We start from the raw sequence: 19,307 nt of genomic DNA on the forward strand, positions 1-19,307 counted from the left end.
TAGGTGTGGCTGTTGGGTAACAAACTTGGTTCCAAAACACATGATCATGGGTTCAGTCCCACTGTGTGGTGACTTCGCATGTGTCTTTGCTATAGCCTCAGACCAACCAAAGCCTTGTCAGTGGATTTTGCAGACAGAAACTGAAAGAAATCAATCATATATATATGTATGTATATATGTAAGTGTATGTCTGTGTCTTTGTTTCTGTGTTTCTCCCTCATCACTGCTCTTCTTTTATTTACATCCCCATAACTTGTTTGGTTTGACAAGAAGAAACTGATAGAATAAGTACCAGGCTTATCAAAATTTTAAAAAATGTACTAGGCAGTGTCTAATATTTCTGTTTGCCTACTCAGTTGTATCTATCAATTTATCTTTTTGTCTGTGTGTATATATATTTATATATATATAAATGAGAATGTGTGTCTGTCTGTGTGAATCCCTAAAACTTGAGAACAACACAATCAATTTCATTCATGCCTTACTTAGGGTCCATGCAGTGTCATAGGCCAAAAAGATTTTTAACTTCTCGCCTAGTGCAAGCCCACAGCAAAATCATATCCTCTCCACTATTTCAGTATTACGTGTCAAAAGTGAAATCACAATAACATCTCTTTATTGTAATGTCAGATACTTTCACTTTAATAGTTTCACTTTAATACTGAAACTTTTATCTCACATATATACAAGCATACATGCATATACCCATACATATATATATATATATATATGTATGTATACATCTGCACAAATGTATATATATACATTTATATATATATATACATGTATTTATATAGATGTATACATGTATAGGTATAGATGTATATATATACATATAGATGTGCATGTTTACATGTATATGTGTAGATGTGTATATATATATAAATATATATATATACAAACGTACATGTAATATGTATACACATATATATATATATATATATATATACACACATATATAAATGCATACATATATACACCCATACACACACACACACACACAGACATATATATACATAGGTGCAGGTGTGGCTGTGTGGTAACAAACTTGGTTCCAAAACACATGATCCTGGGTTCAGTCCCACTGTGTGGTGACTTCGCATGTGTCTTCTGCTATAGCCTCAGACCAACCAAAGCCATGTCAGTGGATTTTGCAGACAGAAACTGAAAGAAATCAATCGTATATATATGTAAGTGTATGTGTGTGTCTTTGTCTCTGTGTTTCTCCCTCATCACTGCTTCACAATTGCTCTTCTTTTATTTACATCCCCATAACTTGTTTGGTTTTACAAGAAGAAACTGATAGAATAAGTACCAGGCTAATCAAAATTTAAAAAATGTACTAGGCAGTGTCTAATATTTCTGTTTGCCTACTCAGTTGTATCTATCAATTTATCTTTTTGTCTGTGTGTATTTATATCTATATATATAAAAATGAGAATATGTGTCTGTGTGAATCCCGAAAACTTGAAACTACACAATTTCAGTCAAATTTTACTCATGCTTTACTTAGGTTCCATGTAGTGTCATAGGCCAAAAAACTTAACTTCTTGCTTAGTGTGAGCCCACAGCAATATCATATTTTGTCCACTATTACATGTCAAAAGTGAAACAATAACATCTCTCGGATCTTTACCTTTTAACCGGTAGATTTAGAAAATAATTTTTTATAAGTAAACACTTTCAAATTTGTATACTTGTAGAATGTGTCATATAAAACACCTTTTACTCTTAACGTTTTTGAGAAAAGTTTATGTTTACGAAGTTATTTCATTTTAAAGTTGTCGTATATCGGTCATTTCAACCACTCAATGATGTGTATTCAACTGAATAAAATTACTGCTGTTGCTTGTCAACAACAACTGCTGGCGGAGTATATTTCATTTATCACTGTTATTTATGACATATTTCATCTCAGTTACGTTCGTATGCATAAACGAGTGTATCTTAAGCATAATCGTTCGTGCTTCGTTTTTCATTTTTTTTCCATAACTATAACCCTAAAACCCCAACCCTAACTCTAACACCCTAACACCAAAACCTTAAAACCAGTATAAACGCACGAACGATGTCATAATAAACAGTGACAAACAAAATATACACCGCCGGAAATTGTTGTTGACAAACAACGGCAGTAATTTTATCTAGCTGAATACACGTCAGTGATTGGTTGAAATTACGACAACTTTAACACGAAATAACTTCGTAAACATAAACTTTTCTCAAAAACGCTAAGAGTAAAAGATATTTTATATGGTACATTCTACCAGTATACGAAGTTTGAAAGTGTTTAGCTACAAAAAATTATTTTCTAAATCTGCTGGTCAAAAGATAAAGATCCCATCTCTCTATTGTAATGTCAGATACTTTCACTTTAATAGTTTCACTTTAATACTGAAACTTTTAAAGTGAAACTATTATCGCACATATATACAGGCATACATACATATACACATACATACATATATATATATATATATATATATATATATATTTCAACAATTGAGGGTAAAATTAATTAATTATTAATCAATTTCACCAAGTATTCAGTATGTAAAGGGACCATTTTAGGCGAATTCAAAATATTACATTATATATAAGGGCTTAGTAAAATAAATTACTTTGCCACATACTGAACTCATTAGAAATAGCAGCTAAAGAAATTTCTTTAGCTATTTCTAATACTTAAAGAAGATCTCACTCAGATAGTGTTTGCTCAAATCAACTCACAAAGGTATGGGGGAAAAAACATTAAAAAATCAAGTGCAAAGGTTATTTGAGAACGTACGTTTCTAGATTAGTCAAATCGACATTTCTTTCGTCAGCTCAGAACTCCTTGATTCGGATTTGGGAACACTGAAAGTGGGAGCATACCCTTTTTGGCTTCTTATCACCTCTAGAATTCTGCTCGAACTAAAAGTGTTATCAAATTCAGAATATGCAAGCGAAGAATTTCTGCTCTCCCCTTTCCACCAGCGTGGGTTAAAATTGACAAACACTATGTTTTATCGGTGAAATCCGAAGCATTAAACAGAGAGAAATGAATTATAATTTCAACAATTGAGGGTAAAATTAATTAATTATTAATCAATTTCACCAAGTATTCAGTATGTAAAGGGACCATTTTAGAGATCTTCTTTAAGTATTAGAAATAGCTAAAGAAATTTCTTTAGCTGCTATTTCTAATGAGTTCAGTATGTGGCAAAGTAATTTATTTTACTAAGCCCTTATATATAATATATATATATATATATATATATATAAAGATGAGAATGTCTGTCTGTCTGTGAATCCCTAAAACCTGAGAACTAAACAACCAATTTCATTCAAATTTTACACATGACTTACTTCGGGTCCATGTAGTGTCATAAGCCCCAAATTACGTGTCAAAAATTAAACAACAATAACATCTCTCTACTGTAATATCAGATACTTTCACTTTAATAGTTTCACTTTAATACCGAAACTATTAAAGTGAAACTATTATCTCACATATATACAGGCATACATACATATATATATATATATTATGTATATTATATATATATATATATATATATATATATATGTGTGTGTGTGTGGTGTGTGTGTGTGTGTGTGTGTGTGTGTGTGTGTGTGTTGTGTGTGTGAGTGTGTGTATACATCTGCACAAATATATATATAGATGTATATATATATAGCATAATTAAATCTCAGAATGAGATTGAAACAGTAATCGCTTGATAATGTAAAGTATAGAAGCCATCTTATCATGGCTAACCACATTGGGGAGGGGGGGTTACTGTAGCTTTATAGCCCCAAGAGATCTTCGTCTCTAGCTGGCTTTAGACACAATATCTGTGTCCTTGGAGTATTTGCAAAGTATTTGCAAAGTGTCACATTTTCATCCAAAAAAAAAACAAAAACTGGTCAATTGTAGGTTAATTGTTACATTTAGAAAATGCAAATATTGCACAATTAAGATGCAAGCAAATAGTTTTTTGTTTCTAAAATTGAAGTATTTTGACTACATTCAACTTGAAATAAAGCTCAAACAATCTTGATTGAATACAATAATGGTTTTCATTATTAAATCTCAGAACGAGATGTAAACAGTAACTGCTCGACAATGTAAAGTATAAAAGCCATCTCAATATGGCTAACCACAAAGTGGGGGTGTTACAGTAGCTTTTTAGCCCCACTTTGTGGTTAGCCATATTGAGATGGCTTTTATACTTTACAATAATGGTTTTCTTTCACTAAAAAACAGTTTTTTTGGTTTAAAGCTGTAAGGCAACAAAAATCATTTATTAGCAAGAAAATAGTATTTTCTTCCTTGAATAAAAAGCAATCAGTGTTTTCTTTTCATTAAAAAATAATTAAGCATGCCTTTATTTCAATAAAATTTTTGGTTTTGTGAAACGAAGTTAAGGCAAAAAAAAAAAACTTCTTGAGAAACCAAATGGTCTTTCCTGTCTTCATGCCAAGTTTGAAGAAAATATCTCTTGTGCATCTTACTTTTTTGGTCTCATAAATATACTGCATTTTGTGGCATTATTTCAAGCCAGCCAGCTTTTTTTGTGCAAACTGCACGTGCATTTTCCTCGCGTATGCATAGTATCAATCACAACAGCTGATGTGCTTGCACATACAAATACACGTTCCCACGGCTTTATCGATCACATTCTCACCTGGAATCGATTTTTGTAATGTATTCAAGACTTATTATACATGCCCTGATACCGTCGGTATCTACATATCAAATTTGAGCGCAATTGGATGGAGGATGCCCGAGATCCTAGAAGATACACACACAGACAGGCAGAACGGATTTTATATAATAGATTTGTGTCTAATATCTATGGTTAAAATTTCATCAACAGCAAAAATATATCAATTGTCATGGGGTTTATGGCCCTTATGCATAAAATATATTTTCCAAATTTCATAAAGATCCATTCAATACTTTTGACCTGGATCATAAAAGAAATGACTAAAATTTTGGAGTTAAGGCCCTCATTAGGGTGTCTTAGAATCCTCATGATAAGTGGAAACCCTGAGAATACTTCTTGATGTGTGTCAATTACCCATGGTTGAAATTTCATAAACATCAAAAATTTATGAATTTTCATGGGGGTTCTGCCCCCTTTAAGCCATCTGAAATTCAAACCAAACATATTGCACTATACCTGCCCTTATGCATTGAATCTAAGTTCCAAATATCATGAGGATCCATTCAGTAATTTTGGTCCATGAAATTGTATGAAACACAGCATTACCCTTCTCCTAGGCTTGGAGAAGAGGTTTCTCAGCTACATAGGAGACTCGCACCAAAGTGATTATGAGACCACCAAAACAATGAAGACTTTCTTCAAGGACTGAAAGAATGCTTTCTACAAATTCTTTGGTCAAAATCTCAAATTCCAATTTGAGCGTCTATGGTATCTGGAGAACTGTAACTACTCAAGCTTATCTGTTACAGCTACCAAATTATCTCTCCTCATGCTCTATGCCTGTCTCTCTTTCTCTATTCTGCTCATGTAGCCAACTCAAAAATGTCATCTCTCTCCTCCCCTGCTATTGCATCATTATTACCATCCTACTACTAGCAACCCTCTCCCTTCCTCAATTCATGCTTCTCTCACTCCCGTATCCATCACTCCCTCCATCTACCCTTCAACTCCTCCCAATTTTTACAGATGTTGCTTCCCCTCTCTGCCACATTTCCCCTATTTCTTCCTCAGACACTCTTGCACCCCACCCCACTCCCATACATACATTCCTAGCTTCTCTACTGCACTCACCAGGTGACACTTGGACACCTCATCACAACTATTTATCTCTTTGAAGATACTATTGATTCATGCTCACACTCTCTCCCCTTAATCTGAGTAACCATGTTCCTACAACAGGAACATGTAAGCTGCATGGTGACCTCAAGAGTGCAGGTGGCATGAAAAAGTACCCCGAGCACACTGTAAAGTATTTGGAATTAGGAAGGGTATCCATTCATAGAAATCATGCCAAAGCAGATACTAGAGCACAATGTGATTCCTGGTCCCATTAGATCTTTATCAAGCCCCCTCAACCCATACCAGCATTGATTACAGACTTTAAATGATGATGATGATAATGATGACATGTGTGGACACATATGTATGTAGTTTAGAGAGGACACAACAATTAGTAAAATGAATCAACCCTGAAAAGATGAAAAGTAAAGTTGACCTCAGCAGCATTTGAACTTGGAACGCAAAGGTGGTACTTAGGCAGTGTTATATATCCCAGCATTGGTACTTAGGCAGTGTTACACATCCCAGCACTCCAATAATTACAGGTATGAAACTGAACTTGTAGTCTGGATGGAGTAACTGTAGACTTCTCAATAATTCAGCGTAGGTATTTTCTTTTTCGCTGATCTTTAGCTTTACATTAACATTTGCTGGGCAACTGATTTTCACAACTGTACGATTTCTCTTCTCTATCCCAAATTACTATGTTATGTCTATTATCTTTACATTTTATTGTCATTTTCTCTCAGACATTCACCAGTACTCCTTTTTATTATGAGTGGCTATGGCATCTACCATACTGTGGGCTCTTATTTCTCTGGCCTCGGGGTCATTCTTCCGATGGATCTCATTATACAGTGTCTTAGGTACAACATCATGTCCCATCAACAACAGGGTGCTTTTGTTTATTTGCATGTATGTAATTGTTCAGTTTTCATGTATCTATGTATGTATGTATGCATGCATGCATGTATGCATGTATGCATACATGCATGTGTGTGTGTATGTGTGAGTGAGTGTATGTGTGTGTGTATACACGCACATACATACATATGTAGGTATTGGGATAATTTTTCACATTGTTAGCTAAAGTGGCCTTTCGGCTGAGAAGGCAGTATAGTTTTTAAATTGACTGTTAAAATTTATTCGAGTTTCCGTAAGTGTGAAATTACGGAACGTATCCCGAAATTACAGTCTATACTTTATAATCCCGTAAAGGCGGAATCTGTTAACGTAGTGGATCTGTGAGAGAGAGAGATAGAGAGAAAGAGAGAGAGAGAGAGAGAGAGAGAGAGAGAGAGAGAGAGAGAGAGAGAGAGAGAGAGAGAGAGAGAGAGATGTAATCTTGCTACTAATTTCCATTCACTAAATATTCTTTTCTAATCTAAGCACAAGGCCCGAAATTTTGGGGAAGGGGACCAGTCGATTAGATCGATCTCAGTACGCAACTGGTACTTAATTTATCGACCCTGAAAGGCAAACTCGACATCGGCAGAATTTGAACTCAGAACGTTAAGATAGCTAAGCATTTCGCCCGGCGAGCTAACATTTCTGCCAGCTCGCCGCCTTCCTTTCCCTAAATATTGAAGTGGGAAAATTATCCGAAATTACGTGGGTAAAACATACTTGCGCCCATTTATTAAGATGATAGTTTTTTTAATGAAAATTTTATTCTTATTTTATCTTTTAATATTTGATTTAAATATTTCAGAAACTGAAAAGCCTTAATGATACACGGTATTTTCGTCGGTGGCGAAAAGCTGGCTAACATGGGTAAGATTAGCTTTATATGTCAGAAGTCTAAGGTGACTTTCGTGGATAAAAATATTATCCAGTTTTATGAACAGTTTGTGAGTAATGACTGGAGTCATTAAGAAAACATGGGATCCTTGGAAAATGTACGATGTGTCTTTAAAAGAGAGAAAGGCTATGGAAGAACGTGCTTTGATGAGAGAAAAACTCAAAGGTGAATGGCAAAAGAAAGTTACCGACCCATACAAAGGCACTGGAGGTTACATCGTAAGTATTACAATAAACTTGCGATTATTTGTACTTACAGAAATTTACTATCGTTTATTGGTTAAATATAGGAAAATATTTAGATTTATAGGTGTATGGAACCTCTGACTTGGTTCAAAGATTGTATTATTTTAGCGAAAAGATCGAGCTTCATCATGCCTTTCTTAAGGACATGAATTTTCATACCTATGGAAGAAATGGTCAATATAAAGATCTTCACCCGTTAACGAAAAAAATAAAAATAAAACCCAGCCTGCTGGGTGTTAACAACTGTGTAGAAAACGAATATTAAAAGAAAAATTGCGCAAACGAACCTGGAGGTGGGGAGAGGACTTTCGGAAAATTCACAAGATCCGATTTTCCCCTCATAACTTTCAGGAAAATGGATATATATTAAAAAAAAAAAAGAAAGAAAGAAAACACCAACAAGCAGGCTATTCACATGCTAGAAATAACAACCAAATCTCAAGTTCGCAAGACCATTTTCAGTTCCACAACACACGATGTTTTGCGCTTGTCGAATGATTCTCTTTAATTTCACTTTGTCACAGTATTTCTTAGCTATTTTTACTTTTCTTTTTTCAAAGGAGTTTGCTGTTATTTCAGCACTCATATCTTTTTGTAACTTTAAAAAAAAAAAAAAAATGAACACTTTAATTTCATATGAATTACATTTTCATATTACTGCAGGAAATTAATCTTTGCAGAAAGCTGAGTAGATTGATTACATATTTCTTTCATCATGTTATCGCAGTTTTGTGAGATTCGGCTGTTATTTCTAGCATGTGGATAGTCTGCTTGAAGGCCAAGGCCGTAGAATTGGGAAGGGACGGGGTTGGTGTATCTTATCTTTTATCTTTTTTGAAAAATTGAAATTTTACAAACAATTTTTTTTCAGAATCGGATTCAGATTCTCAATAGCCTAAAAAGTGAGATTCCGTAAAAAAAAAAAAATTATATATATATATGTATATATTATCCATTTCCTGAAAGTTATGAGGGAAAAATCGGATCTTGTGAATATTCCGAAAGTCCCCCCTCCAAGGTTCGTTTGCGCAATTTTTTTGTATATTCGTTTTCTACACAGTTGTTAACACCCAGCAGGCTTTTTTTTGTTTTCATTGACAGGTGAGGATCTTTATACTGACCAAACAAACAATGAGTATAAAAACAATGTCCAGCAAAAACAAAAAAAAAACAAATGTTTACAAGAACTAAATGTTCATAGAAGTGCAAGAAAAACAAGTATGAGTAAACATTGCAAGAATAGCAGAATGGAAACCACATCCATAATGGCAGAAAGTATATGAATTGGTGAATATGATGTGAGCTAGCAGTAGCTCTAGGAAAAAAATGAAAGATGTACCTGGTACTATTACCGTGCACATTTGCTAAGATTAGCAAGGAAGACAGAATTACATGCTGGAACATTGCAAAAGACACAACCTTTTCTATTAATAACAATAGAGGCAAGCTGTGTCTGACAAGAGCACAGACAGCATGAGATATCTGACATACAAGGTGTCAGGCAAAAGAGCTTAACAGGCACCGTTATGGTGATATAACTCAATAAAAAGGCACAACATTATGGTGCAATGTGTGTAACTGGGTGCAGGCATGTGTAAGAACGTTGAAAAATTTTACAAACAAAACACAATGTAACAAATGTTGGAAAAGGTAAATACAAAAATGAGAAAAAGCAGGCATTCAGGGCCAGCTCATATATACAGTCTTGCAAAATCCTCTAATCTAATGGACATGATGTGTGTGAGAGGAGTCTATAGCAAAATAACCAGCCCGATACCAGGGCTCGTGCCACAGAGTAAGACATATCGATTAGAGGCATGGTATCAGGCTAGCAAGTGAGAATGGAAGTGTATCCAAGACTGACAGGCCAGGGTCCAACAAGATTGAAGTAGATGTGATGGAAACGGAGTAAGCAGGGTTTCAAAAACAGCTTGTCAATGAGTCAGTGGGATGCTGAGATGTCACACAGGATCTGCAGAGGTTGGCACAGGCAGGTATGGAAATTACAGGTGAAGAATCTTGAGTGAGTCCAGAGGAGATAAGAGGTTGCAAGTGTTGCTGATGAAAGGACTGTAATACAGCACTGATTGCAGTGTCTAATGCATTAACCACAAGTGAAAGCTTTGCATCAGAGACAGAGAGTGCAAGGAGGGATGCTGTAGTGAGAGAATTTTACAATGTCGAAAGCTTTGAGTTGAGTAGGAGTTAGTGAAATGGTGTCATTCATCATGCACAGATTCTTGTCAAGTGAGTGAAGAAAGAAGTCCAGTGCAATGAGGAATGAATTAACAATAGAAGGTAAATTGAGGCAGTGGCACAACTGATGAAAAATCAGAGGAGCAATGTCCTCAATAACATGAACATTGGGTGAAATCAGAAGCCATCTTCTTCAATGGGGCAACAAATGGTGGCAAGCAGGAAAAATTTAAGCAACAGCAAGACGCAGCATGCATGTTCTGCGTCACTGTGCATATACAAAATTCCACAAGGTCCTGTAACAAAAGGAAACTTGAACAAGATGGGCAGCTATTTTGAAAAATGGTTCAAATGAAAATGAACAAAACTATTACATGAAGGACGCTGTTGTAAGAAAAAACTTTTTCTAGTGAAGGCTATAATTCTGTATTCCAAACTGCATTGTCTCTTGGGTTAAAGAAATTTAATGAAAACTGAATGTTTATAAATGTCTTGTTCTAGTTTGAGGCTATACATAATGATATATCCAGGCAGAGACTTTTAACTGATGTCATGAAGCAATTTTATTCAAAACAGCAAAACATACAAACACAAGGTTCAAGCATTGCAAAATGTATATCATTCAGGCTCAAAATATATTTTCTGTAGCATAGTTATTTTTTTATTTTATCTAGTTTCAGCTCACGAGCTGTGGCCATGCTGGGGCAAAAAATTTTTTTTAGAGTATATTTTCAAAAGAAATATTCCAGCATTGGGTGGTCACCAATTATAATGGGGAAAGAAGTAAAACCACAAGATTTAGATAAGTTGAATAAGAAATGATTTATTCCTCTCATAAAAATAAGAATGCCAAAAGAGAATGATGGCTATATTACAGTCTGGAACAAGGATTTAAATGACTTCAGTTCTGCTGGGTCTGTTGATGGTCTGCTGTCTGTTGCGGTAATGATGAAAACTGGAGAAGACTGGTTCATCGATGCCGGTCCAAAGAGATGTGGTATGCATGGTAAATGGCTGCTGCCAAAGACCCAGAGAGGCAGAATACAATGGTTTTTATAACTCTGGGTAGGCTCCAGAGACAAAGTGGTCTTTCCCACATTGCAAACACATGATTGGACAGTTAGCAACTGGACAATACATGCCACTAGTGACTCAATGGACAGAAAAGTGAGCCTATTTTGTGGTATTTAAGCTTAAACAACCAAGCTTAATAAAGGCATTACACCCTTCTGCTACATGCTGGTGAGTGTCTTTATTCATTCAGGAAATCTAAAATTAAAAACAAAATTTGAGAAGTGGTGCTGTCAGTAATGTGATTCCACCTCAAAATACAAGGTTGGGTAATGAAAATGAGGAAAATTTAGAAACAAAGATGAAGTATAACTACAGATTGCTGCCTCACTGCACCCAACTTTTGTTTCCTCATACCTTTCTGAGAAATGCATTTTTTTAAAATGAGATTTAAAATCGTAACCTGTTGAGTGGATGATTCAACTAGCAAGAAGGCTTACCTTTCATATTGATAATATTTAGATGTCGATTTCTTTGAGCAATAGTTCTTGAAAAGAACTTTACCACTGCTGGTGTATGTCTCTAAAAGCACGGAGATTCCTAAATATGGTGAGATATATTCTATCCAACTACTGCAATGATAAATTACTGAATTGTTACTAAATGAATTAAGCCATAAAATTTGGAAATACTGGTCTTAATAAATCAGTTTTACTTGTGTTTTCTCATGCTCATATAGTTTGGATGAATATATTTTGTATCATCTGTTCTATAAGATAGAATATTAGGTGTACCTTTATTGCTTATCTGTCACTTGTATACATTCACTTCAACTTTTTCATTTTGCTTTTCATTAATGAAGATTATGCTTATATATTTTTTAGCAGTTGAGAGTTTGTCTTCATGCAGTTCTCATGTATCTATAAGTTTTTCTATGTGGTGGCCCATAAATATGTTCTGCCACTAGACTTCTTTATTTAGTTTATAACTTCCAGTTTGTAGCTAATAGTATAGCTTGATCTTTGTCCTGTATTCTTGAAGATAAGAGAGAACAACAGAAGGAGCAACAATATCTGAACTGAATTAAACACAAGCAGTCAACAATAATAGTTGTGTTTGAACTTTTTGTTATTTCTATTAGTTAATTTGGGGAAAGTAGATGTGCCCATCACTTTTGCAAGCCATTTATGACTGGTGGTATTGATGCTGTTACCATAAACTGGTACAAGTTGACTGCAGGAAAGATATATAAGGAGGGAGACCCAGAGGCTTGATGATCTGGAATGGAAAGATTGAGCATGGTGGTTAGTGCAGGGTTTAAGGTGTAGGCACAACATGAGCAGTGGTGGCATAATACTGTTCAGTTCCTAGGAGTAGATGCCATTGTAGTTGCAGCAAAAAAACTTTTACCATTCAGTCAAGTTGCCTTTCTCTGGATGCTACATGGGATGTCTATGTACTAGCAGCACAGTTACAAATACTGGATCTCACTTAAGCTTTGTAGCTTAGCTGAGACCTATGATGTTGAGTATTTTCTGACTCTGAACAAAAACGTTTTTTGGATGCAGTCTTTGCTACGTTAAGGATGTGCATTCACCTTTAATAATAGTGAACTGTAGCATTTGGAGCAATCATGAGGACTCTAGCTACATACTGTTCATAAGTAATGAAGTAAGGTGCAATGGTGTTTTCTTATGGGGAATGTTAATTATAATAATTTTAAAAAATTGAATAGATAGGTAAGCAATCTAGTAATTTGCTGATGTAAAATCCTGTTGAATTTTGAGGCTTGAAAGAATTATACATTTTAGGTTGGTGGTGAATAAACTGACTACTAAACACTTGTTTTTATTATGCTCATGTAAGTAATTAGCATTTGAAAAATAATTAAATATTGCAGCTATGAAAAATTTACAATCTTTTCTCATTTTATTTTTAACAGTTTGATCCTCAAATGCAGCGCTTTTATTCAATGCGTGTAACCGGATTTAATTACTTTAAAGTATCATTCAAGTCTGTGATGGTCGGCTTAAATTTTGTGGTTGTTCCAATTGCAGTCTTTACTTATTTAATATATAAGGAAAGAGTAAGTATTTCCTATAAAAAAATTTTGCTAAATGGATTTATAATCTCCAATGAATTCCTTTTAAAATCATTTATAATATAATCAACTTCAGTTTCTTGTATTGCTTAGGCTACACAAATCATGTATATTATTTGTACTTCAATTCTTTTCTTTTTTTATTCTTTTTAGGAAGGACAAGAAAGAAAAATTCGTAATGGTGAAATAATGTACAAAGACCGGCACAATAAATTAATCTAGAGTAACAAATGTAACAGACAAGTTAATTTGATTGTTGAAATAAAAAAAATATCTTGGAGTAATAATTGTATTTAGTCTTCACATTGTGAAACAAAAATTTTACATTTCTGTATCCTTGATAAAATGCAAATTATTTACCTATATTTTGGTTTTCATAATACCATGATCAGAATATTTTTCTGATTGTACTCAATGATATATTTTCACACATTACACACATTTGGATTGCAATGGTGCCTGTATATGATAATTCAGTCTGCTAGAAAAAGCAGCCAAGTTACCTCAAACAACACCCAGCCAGCTTAAAAAAGGAATGATCCAATTAGTCTTAAATATATTATCTGAATATAAGATAGGATAGTCATAGCTGGAACATTTTAATATTTATATTTAACATGCTCGTTTATGCTCCAACCTTGAATGACTTTTGTTGCAGTAGTTGTCTTGGAGAATAACACATTGAGTTGGGCTCTGGACTGTTAAATGTTTTTTATCGTAGTCATGCTTCATCGGTTATACATAATATAGATGATATGAAAGGTTGTAACATCACCTACTGATTTCAAATATCATGTCTCCTATAAACAGTATATCTCTGTTAACCAATATTGCAACCTTTGACTATCCAACTTAGTATGCTTAAATTAAGTTGCTCTGAAGACATACTAGTGACCTGTCAAAGAGGATCTTAGTCCACACAGTATCACCATAGAAATCATGAATATAGCTAGGTTTTCAAGTTGTTGGGTTCTTATTAAAATGTTTCCACCTACTTTGTAACAAACAAAAAAATTTAATAAATGCTAGATTAAATGTTTTTTTATATAGATATAATCTTGCATGTTAAATTTATAGATAGATGTAAACTGCTTCATGCTACTCCATTTAGTGCTTATTTACTATGGCATTCTTTTTTTTTGGCAACATTTTCAGTAGGATAGCTTTAAATTATTCTAATAACTAGTGGGATCTTGAAAATTCCACATTTTATATTTATTTACTTTTAATTTGAAGATTTATAACATTTTTTTTAATATATATTAAATGTTTTTGTAGCAGGGATAGAGAAAGGATGAGTTCATTGATAAAAAGTTAAAAGAAAATCTTGCTCAGTATGCTGTAGCATGTAGCATGAAGATACCAAATCATTTATCACATTGCCCTCGTATCTGAACATTGCTCGAATTATGCAACTGTTCTTTGTTCATGTTTACATATTTCTTTCTCAGAGTCTTTCTCATATTTCTCATTGGATGTAAAATTGCAAATATTTAGGTGATGGGAATCTGAAGAAAGTCAGCTATATATCGATAAGTCTTTAAGGAAAATTTAAGATATGCTTGCCTTATGAGTAAACAATAAAATGCAATGCAACATGAAGTTAAGCCAACTTATAATAGAAGCAGCAAAAATCATCTTCAGACATTTCCACAGCTAGCAAAGTTTGGTTCAATAAATTCAATTAGCAGTGTAACCTATACAGCATCAGCATCTCCAAAGAAGTTTCAAATGCTGGCACTGACGTAACCAAGGAATTTCCTCAAGTTTTTAAGGGTGTCATCAAGGATAGGAACTATTCTCTCCAACTTGTATTCAATTTAGATAAAACACACCTTTTTCTTTTTTGAGAAAAAATACAATTGCATGCTCTCATCTCCCAAAATGGAAAACACTTCTGGGTTTGAGGACAAAAAAGATCATTTTTACTGTAATACTTCAGGAAACTTCAATAATGTTTGACATCCCTTTCAAGGATTTCAGTCCTCACTTCTTTTATATATATAAAATGTGACCACGTGTGTACTGTTGGCGATTTTTTTTCCTCCGTTTTCCCTTCTCTGGATCTTTCCTTTTCCTATGTTTCTGACGAAGAGTTCCGCTCGTCCAAATAATACTATATTTGTTCCACATCCTCACATTGTTGTGGTTTCATGTTTGAATTAACTTTATGTATATATATATATATATATAGTGTTCAGGCTAAATTTGACAGTTTGCATAAAAGGAAAAAGAAACAATATCCCACTGAAAAAAAAATATCAACTAGTTTATGGCTGGTAGTTAACAGTTTACTCAAAGTAGATGCCCTCAGCTTCCACCACAACTTCAAGACAGCTCTTGGAACCTGGCACATGCATTCCTCAGTGTCTCTCGGAGATCTTGAAACATGTCCTTGGTGTTGCAGGCAGAACTGTTGGTGTCTTTCTCAAGATAGTAGTCCATGGGATTACAATGTCAGAAATTGGGATTGAAGTTGTAGAACTTCTCCAATAACCACTTCTCACTCTCCAGAAGAATAGCAAATAGCCAAATGCTGCTGCTACACATATGGCCTTCCAGCAGCAACCTACTCCTGTCAGGGATTGATCAGTCTCCAGCAGCTTCACATAACCATCTGAATTGAGCCTAAGGCTTTATTCAAAGATGTCACCCTCACTGGAGAATCACCTAAAGACCATCACACTTTGAGAGAACTTAGTCTTTGTGATGGCCATGTCACATCGTACAGCCTTTAGTGTTCACAGAGTACAGTGCAGCCATCACGATGTCAGCATTTTGATACCCAGTGCAAATTATCATGATGTAGGTAACTCTTTTAATATTGGTTTCAAATTTTGGCACAAGGCCAGAAAATTCAGGGGAGGGGGTAAGTGGATTACATCAACCTCAGCGTTCAACTGGTACTTATTTTATTGACCCTTAAAAGGATGAAAGGTAAAGTCAACATCAGTAGAATTTGAATGCAGACCATAAAGTCAGACAAAATACTGCCAAGAATTTTGCCCAGTGTGCTAATGATTCTGCCATCTTGCTACCTTGCTCTTTTCTAATATTCAGATGGCTTCCAGTTGTCCATGTCCACAAACATTTTCTCAACAACTTTATACTCTCTAATGCTGTTGATTGTTCACCAATACAGCAAGATGTTCCTGAAAAAGTTGACATACAAAGTCGTTATATTTAGCAAGAACACCTTGTGTGTGTATAACATTGTATTATTTCCATCTAAGTGGACTACTTATATGTGTAGGACTCAATATATAATAAATATACAATTTATAATAGTTTTTATTTAGATATTGGCACATTTGTTTGACCATGGGTCATTCTCAGGTGATACTTTAAAGCCGTCTTTTCTTTTTTTGTTTTAGAAAGTGAAAAATATTCATTTCAAATCTTGCACAAGATCAGCAATTTCGCGGGAGTGTGTAAGTCAATTACATCCATTTCGGTACTCAACTGGTACTTATTTTATCGACCCTGAAATGATGAAAGGTAAAGTTGATCCTGGCAGCATATGTTCTCAGAATGTAAATTGAAAGAAATACCACTAAGCATTTTGTTTAGCACGCTAACGATTCTGCCAGTTTACTGCCTTATAGGTAATAAATATTTGTTTCAAATTTTGACACAAGGGCAGCAAGTTCAGGGGAGGGAGTAAATTGTTTACGTCAACCCCAGTGCTCAACTGGTCCTTATTTTATTGACCCTGAAAGGATGAAAGGCAAAGTTAACTGCAGCGGAATTTGAACTCAGGACAGATAGATGAAATGCTGCTAAACATTTTGCCCAGTGTGCTTAAGATTCTGTCAGCTGTCTTATTAAGTAATAAATGTTAAACAATATTATAGCGATGCTAATATGAGACTAACCTCTTTTGTAGGTGTGGACACTGAAAAGCCACACACCAGATATAGGACATGACACACTGGTACTTCTATTATTATTTGTTCATTCTCATCTGCACTGTGAAAGATCTTTGTATATTTTTGTTAGTTGTAATTATTCATACCAGTATGTAATACCTGATGACAAAAGGATCACAAGGAACAATACACTGTCATGGAAGAGATCTGTTCAGTCCATGCCATCATGGAAAAAACATGTCAAAGTGATGATACAGATATCATCATTTAATGTCCCTTTTCCAAGCTGGCATGGGTTGGACAGGATCTGGTGAGCCGCAGGGCTATGCTGAACTCCAGTGTCAGCCTTGGTATGTTTTCTATGGCTGGATGATGCTCCTAATGCCAATCACCTTACAGTGTACTGGGTCTTGTTTCATGCCAATGACACTAGTGAAGTCACAAAGTTGCAAGACAGAAAAAAAAAAAGCCCTCACAACCATGTGGGGGCTTTATGCCAGGTACTGAAAAGCTAATGTATAAAGAGGGACGAGCACAAATGTCTTGCTATAAAAGGAATACATAGCTATCCTTCATTATACAAGAGGATGCTGACAATACAAATAATACAACTCGTGAAACAGAAAGAGGTTCTGAAGATTATTTCCAGGATACGTAAGTCCTTTATTTTAATACTGTTACATCTCCTGTAGGAGGCACAATGGCCCAGTGGTTAGGGCAGCGGACTCGCGGTCGTAGGATTGCAGTTTCGATTCCCAGACCGGTGGTGATCCCTGCTGTACTCTTTCACCACAACTTTCTCTCACTCTTACTTCCTGTTTCTGTTGTACCTGTATTTCAAAGGGCCGGCCTTGTCACTCTCTGTGTCACGCTGAATATCCCCGAGAACTACGTTAAGGGTACACATGTCTGTGGAGTGCTCAGCCACTTACACGTTAATTTCACAAGAAGGCTGTTCCGTTGGTCAGATCAACCGGAACCCTCGTTGTCGTAACCGACGGAGTGCTTCAAGATTGTTTGAAAGGTATTGGTGTTTTTACGGCGAGAAGACAGTTATTTCCCTAAAGTTGAAGTTCAATTGCATAGCATTTACATTTAAAATATGTACACCTTGCCTTTTTGTGTTGACATTAATCTCGACAACCTTTAATGTCTTTACTTGCTCATGAAATGTTCCTTCTTTCATTTATCTCGATTGTTTGTTATCTGATTCACTTGGTTTCATAGTATGAATGTAAAGCAATCATTTTATTTAATCTGTCAGCTAAAAACTATTGAAACTGATCTTATACTATAGTTGTTTGTGTCAGTGCACTCATCAGGTATCATTGATCTATGGGACGGTTGGACAAGTTGTTTTGAGAAAATTTGGTTTAAATGTTTGACAACTCTGCACCGTCCATTGGATGGGGGGCGTTTTGCTTGTACACATAATTTCCTAGATATACTTTCAGATAGTCTCTACAAGTGATGATCAGATTTATCACATGGTTCTTCATTTTAGCATAAGCTGCAGCATTGTAGAAAAATAATGAACTCACTGCTGCTTGGTTCAGGAGTGCACCTTTAGTGCTCTGTTGCAGGTACTTAAACCATTAGTTTTCTCTTGCCCACATTTTACTTATAAAGACCAAGAGTATGAAAGTGATGGCTTTGACTAGGATGGATTCTGATGTCAGGAGGATAACACATCTTTTCTCTGAGAGCAGCCCGGTATCTTACTTGTGATAGGACTTTAACTCTAAAAATCCTGTACTGCAGATAACAGCAACTATCACCAAATTCTGAACCACAGTTCAAATAGTGATATTCTTGAGAGAGAGAGAGAGAGAGAGAAAACAGGAAGCACTCCATCTGTATGAGAAACAAAGTTTAGCCTGATTTTAGAAAGAACTCTGTTTGCACTAGCCACATTTATTGTCTTATTCATTGAATTCCAATTTCTTCCTTCAATTTTTAAGCATCAGTGGTGTTAGAATTGATATTTATTAATGATTTTATTGGAGAATTTGTACATGTAAAAAAAATAATCAGTGCTATTTCAATGTCATATAGTTTCAGCATTTCTATACTGAACTGGATTTCATAGAAACCTCTAGTTTCTAATAGGATTGGGGAATGTATATGCAGGCAGCATTACAGGAGTTAAAAAACACATGGAAGATTATAGACTGTTCTTAAAAAGGATTTGTTGCTAGCTAATGTAGAAGCAGGTACTGCCATTTTTTCCTGCTCATATTAGTCTAATAAGCAATAGTTATTCATGCATTGGTATTCCAGTGATCACAATTTAGTGTTTTGTGAATTAGGTAT

The 19,307-nt window shown here is 34.9% G+C and overlaps 1 protein-coding gene across 1 annotated transcript; it reads left to right on the forward strand.

Moving 5' to 3' along the window:
• Positions 1 to 7,543: 7,543 nt before the first annotated feature.
• On the forward strand, positions 7,544 to 13,412 carry LOC115222292. Its single transcript, XM_029792466.2, has 3 exons — positions 7,544 to 7,790; positions 12,967 to 13,110; positions 13,279 to 13,412. The coding sequence occupies exons 1-3, from the start codon at positions 7,629 to 7,631 to the stop codon at positions 13,345 to 13,347; spliced, it is 375 nt and encodes a 124-aa protein (XP_029648326.1). The 5' UTR covers positions 7,544 to 7,628; the 3' UTR covers positions 13,348 to 13,412.
• The last annotated feature ends 5,895 nt before the right edge of the window (positions 13,413 to 19,307 follow it).

The sequence above is a fragment of the Octopus sinensis genome, linkage group LG19 (assembly GCF_006345805.1).
Source record: "Octopus sinensis linkage group LG19, ASM634580v1, whole genome shotgun sequence".
Classification (NCBI taxonomy): Eukaryota; Metazoa; Mollusca; class Cephalopoda; order Octopoda; family Octopodidae; genus Octopus; species Octopus sinensis.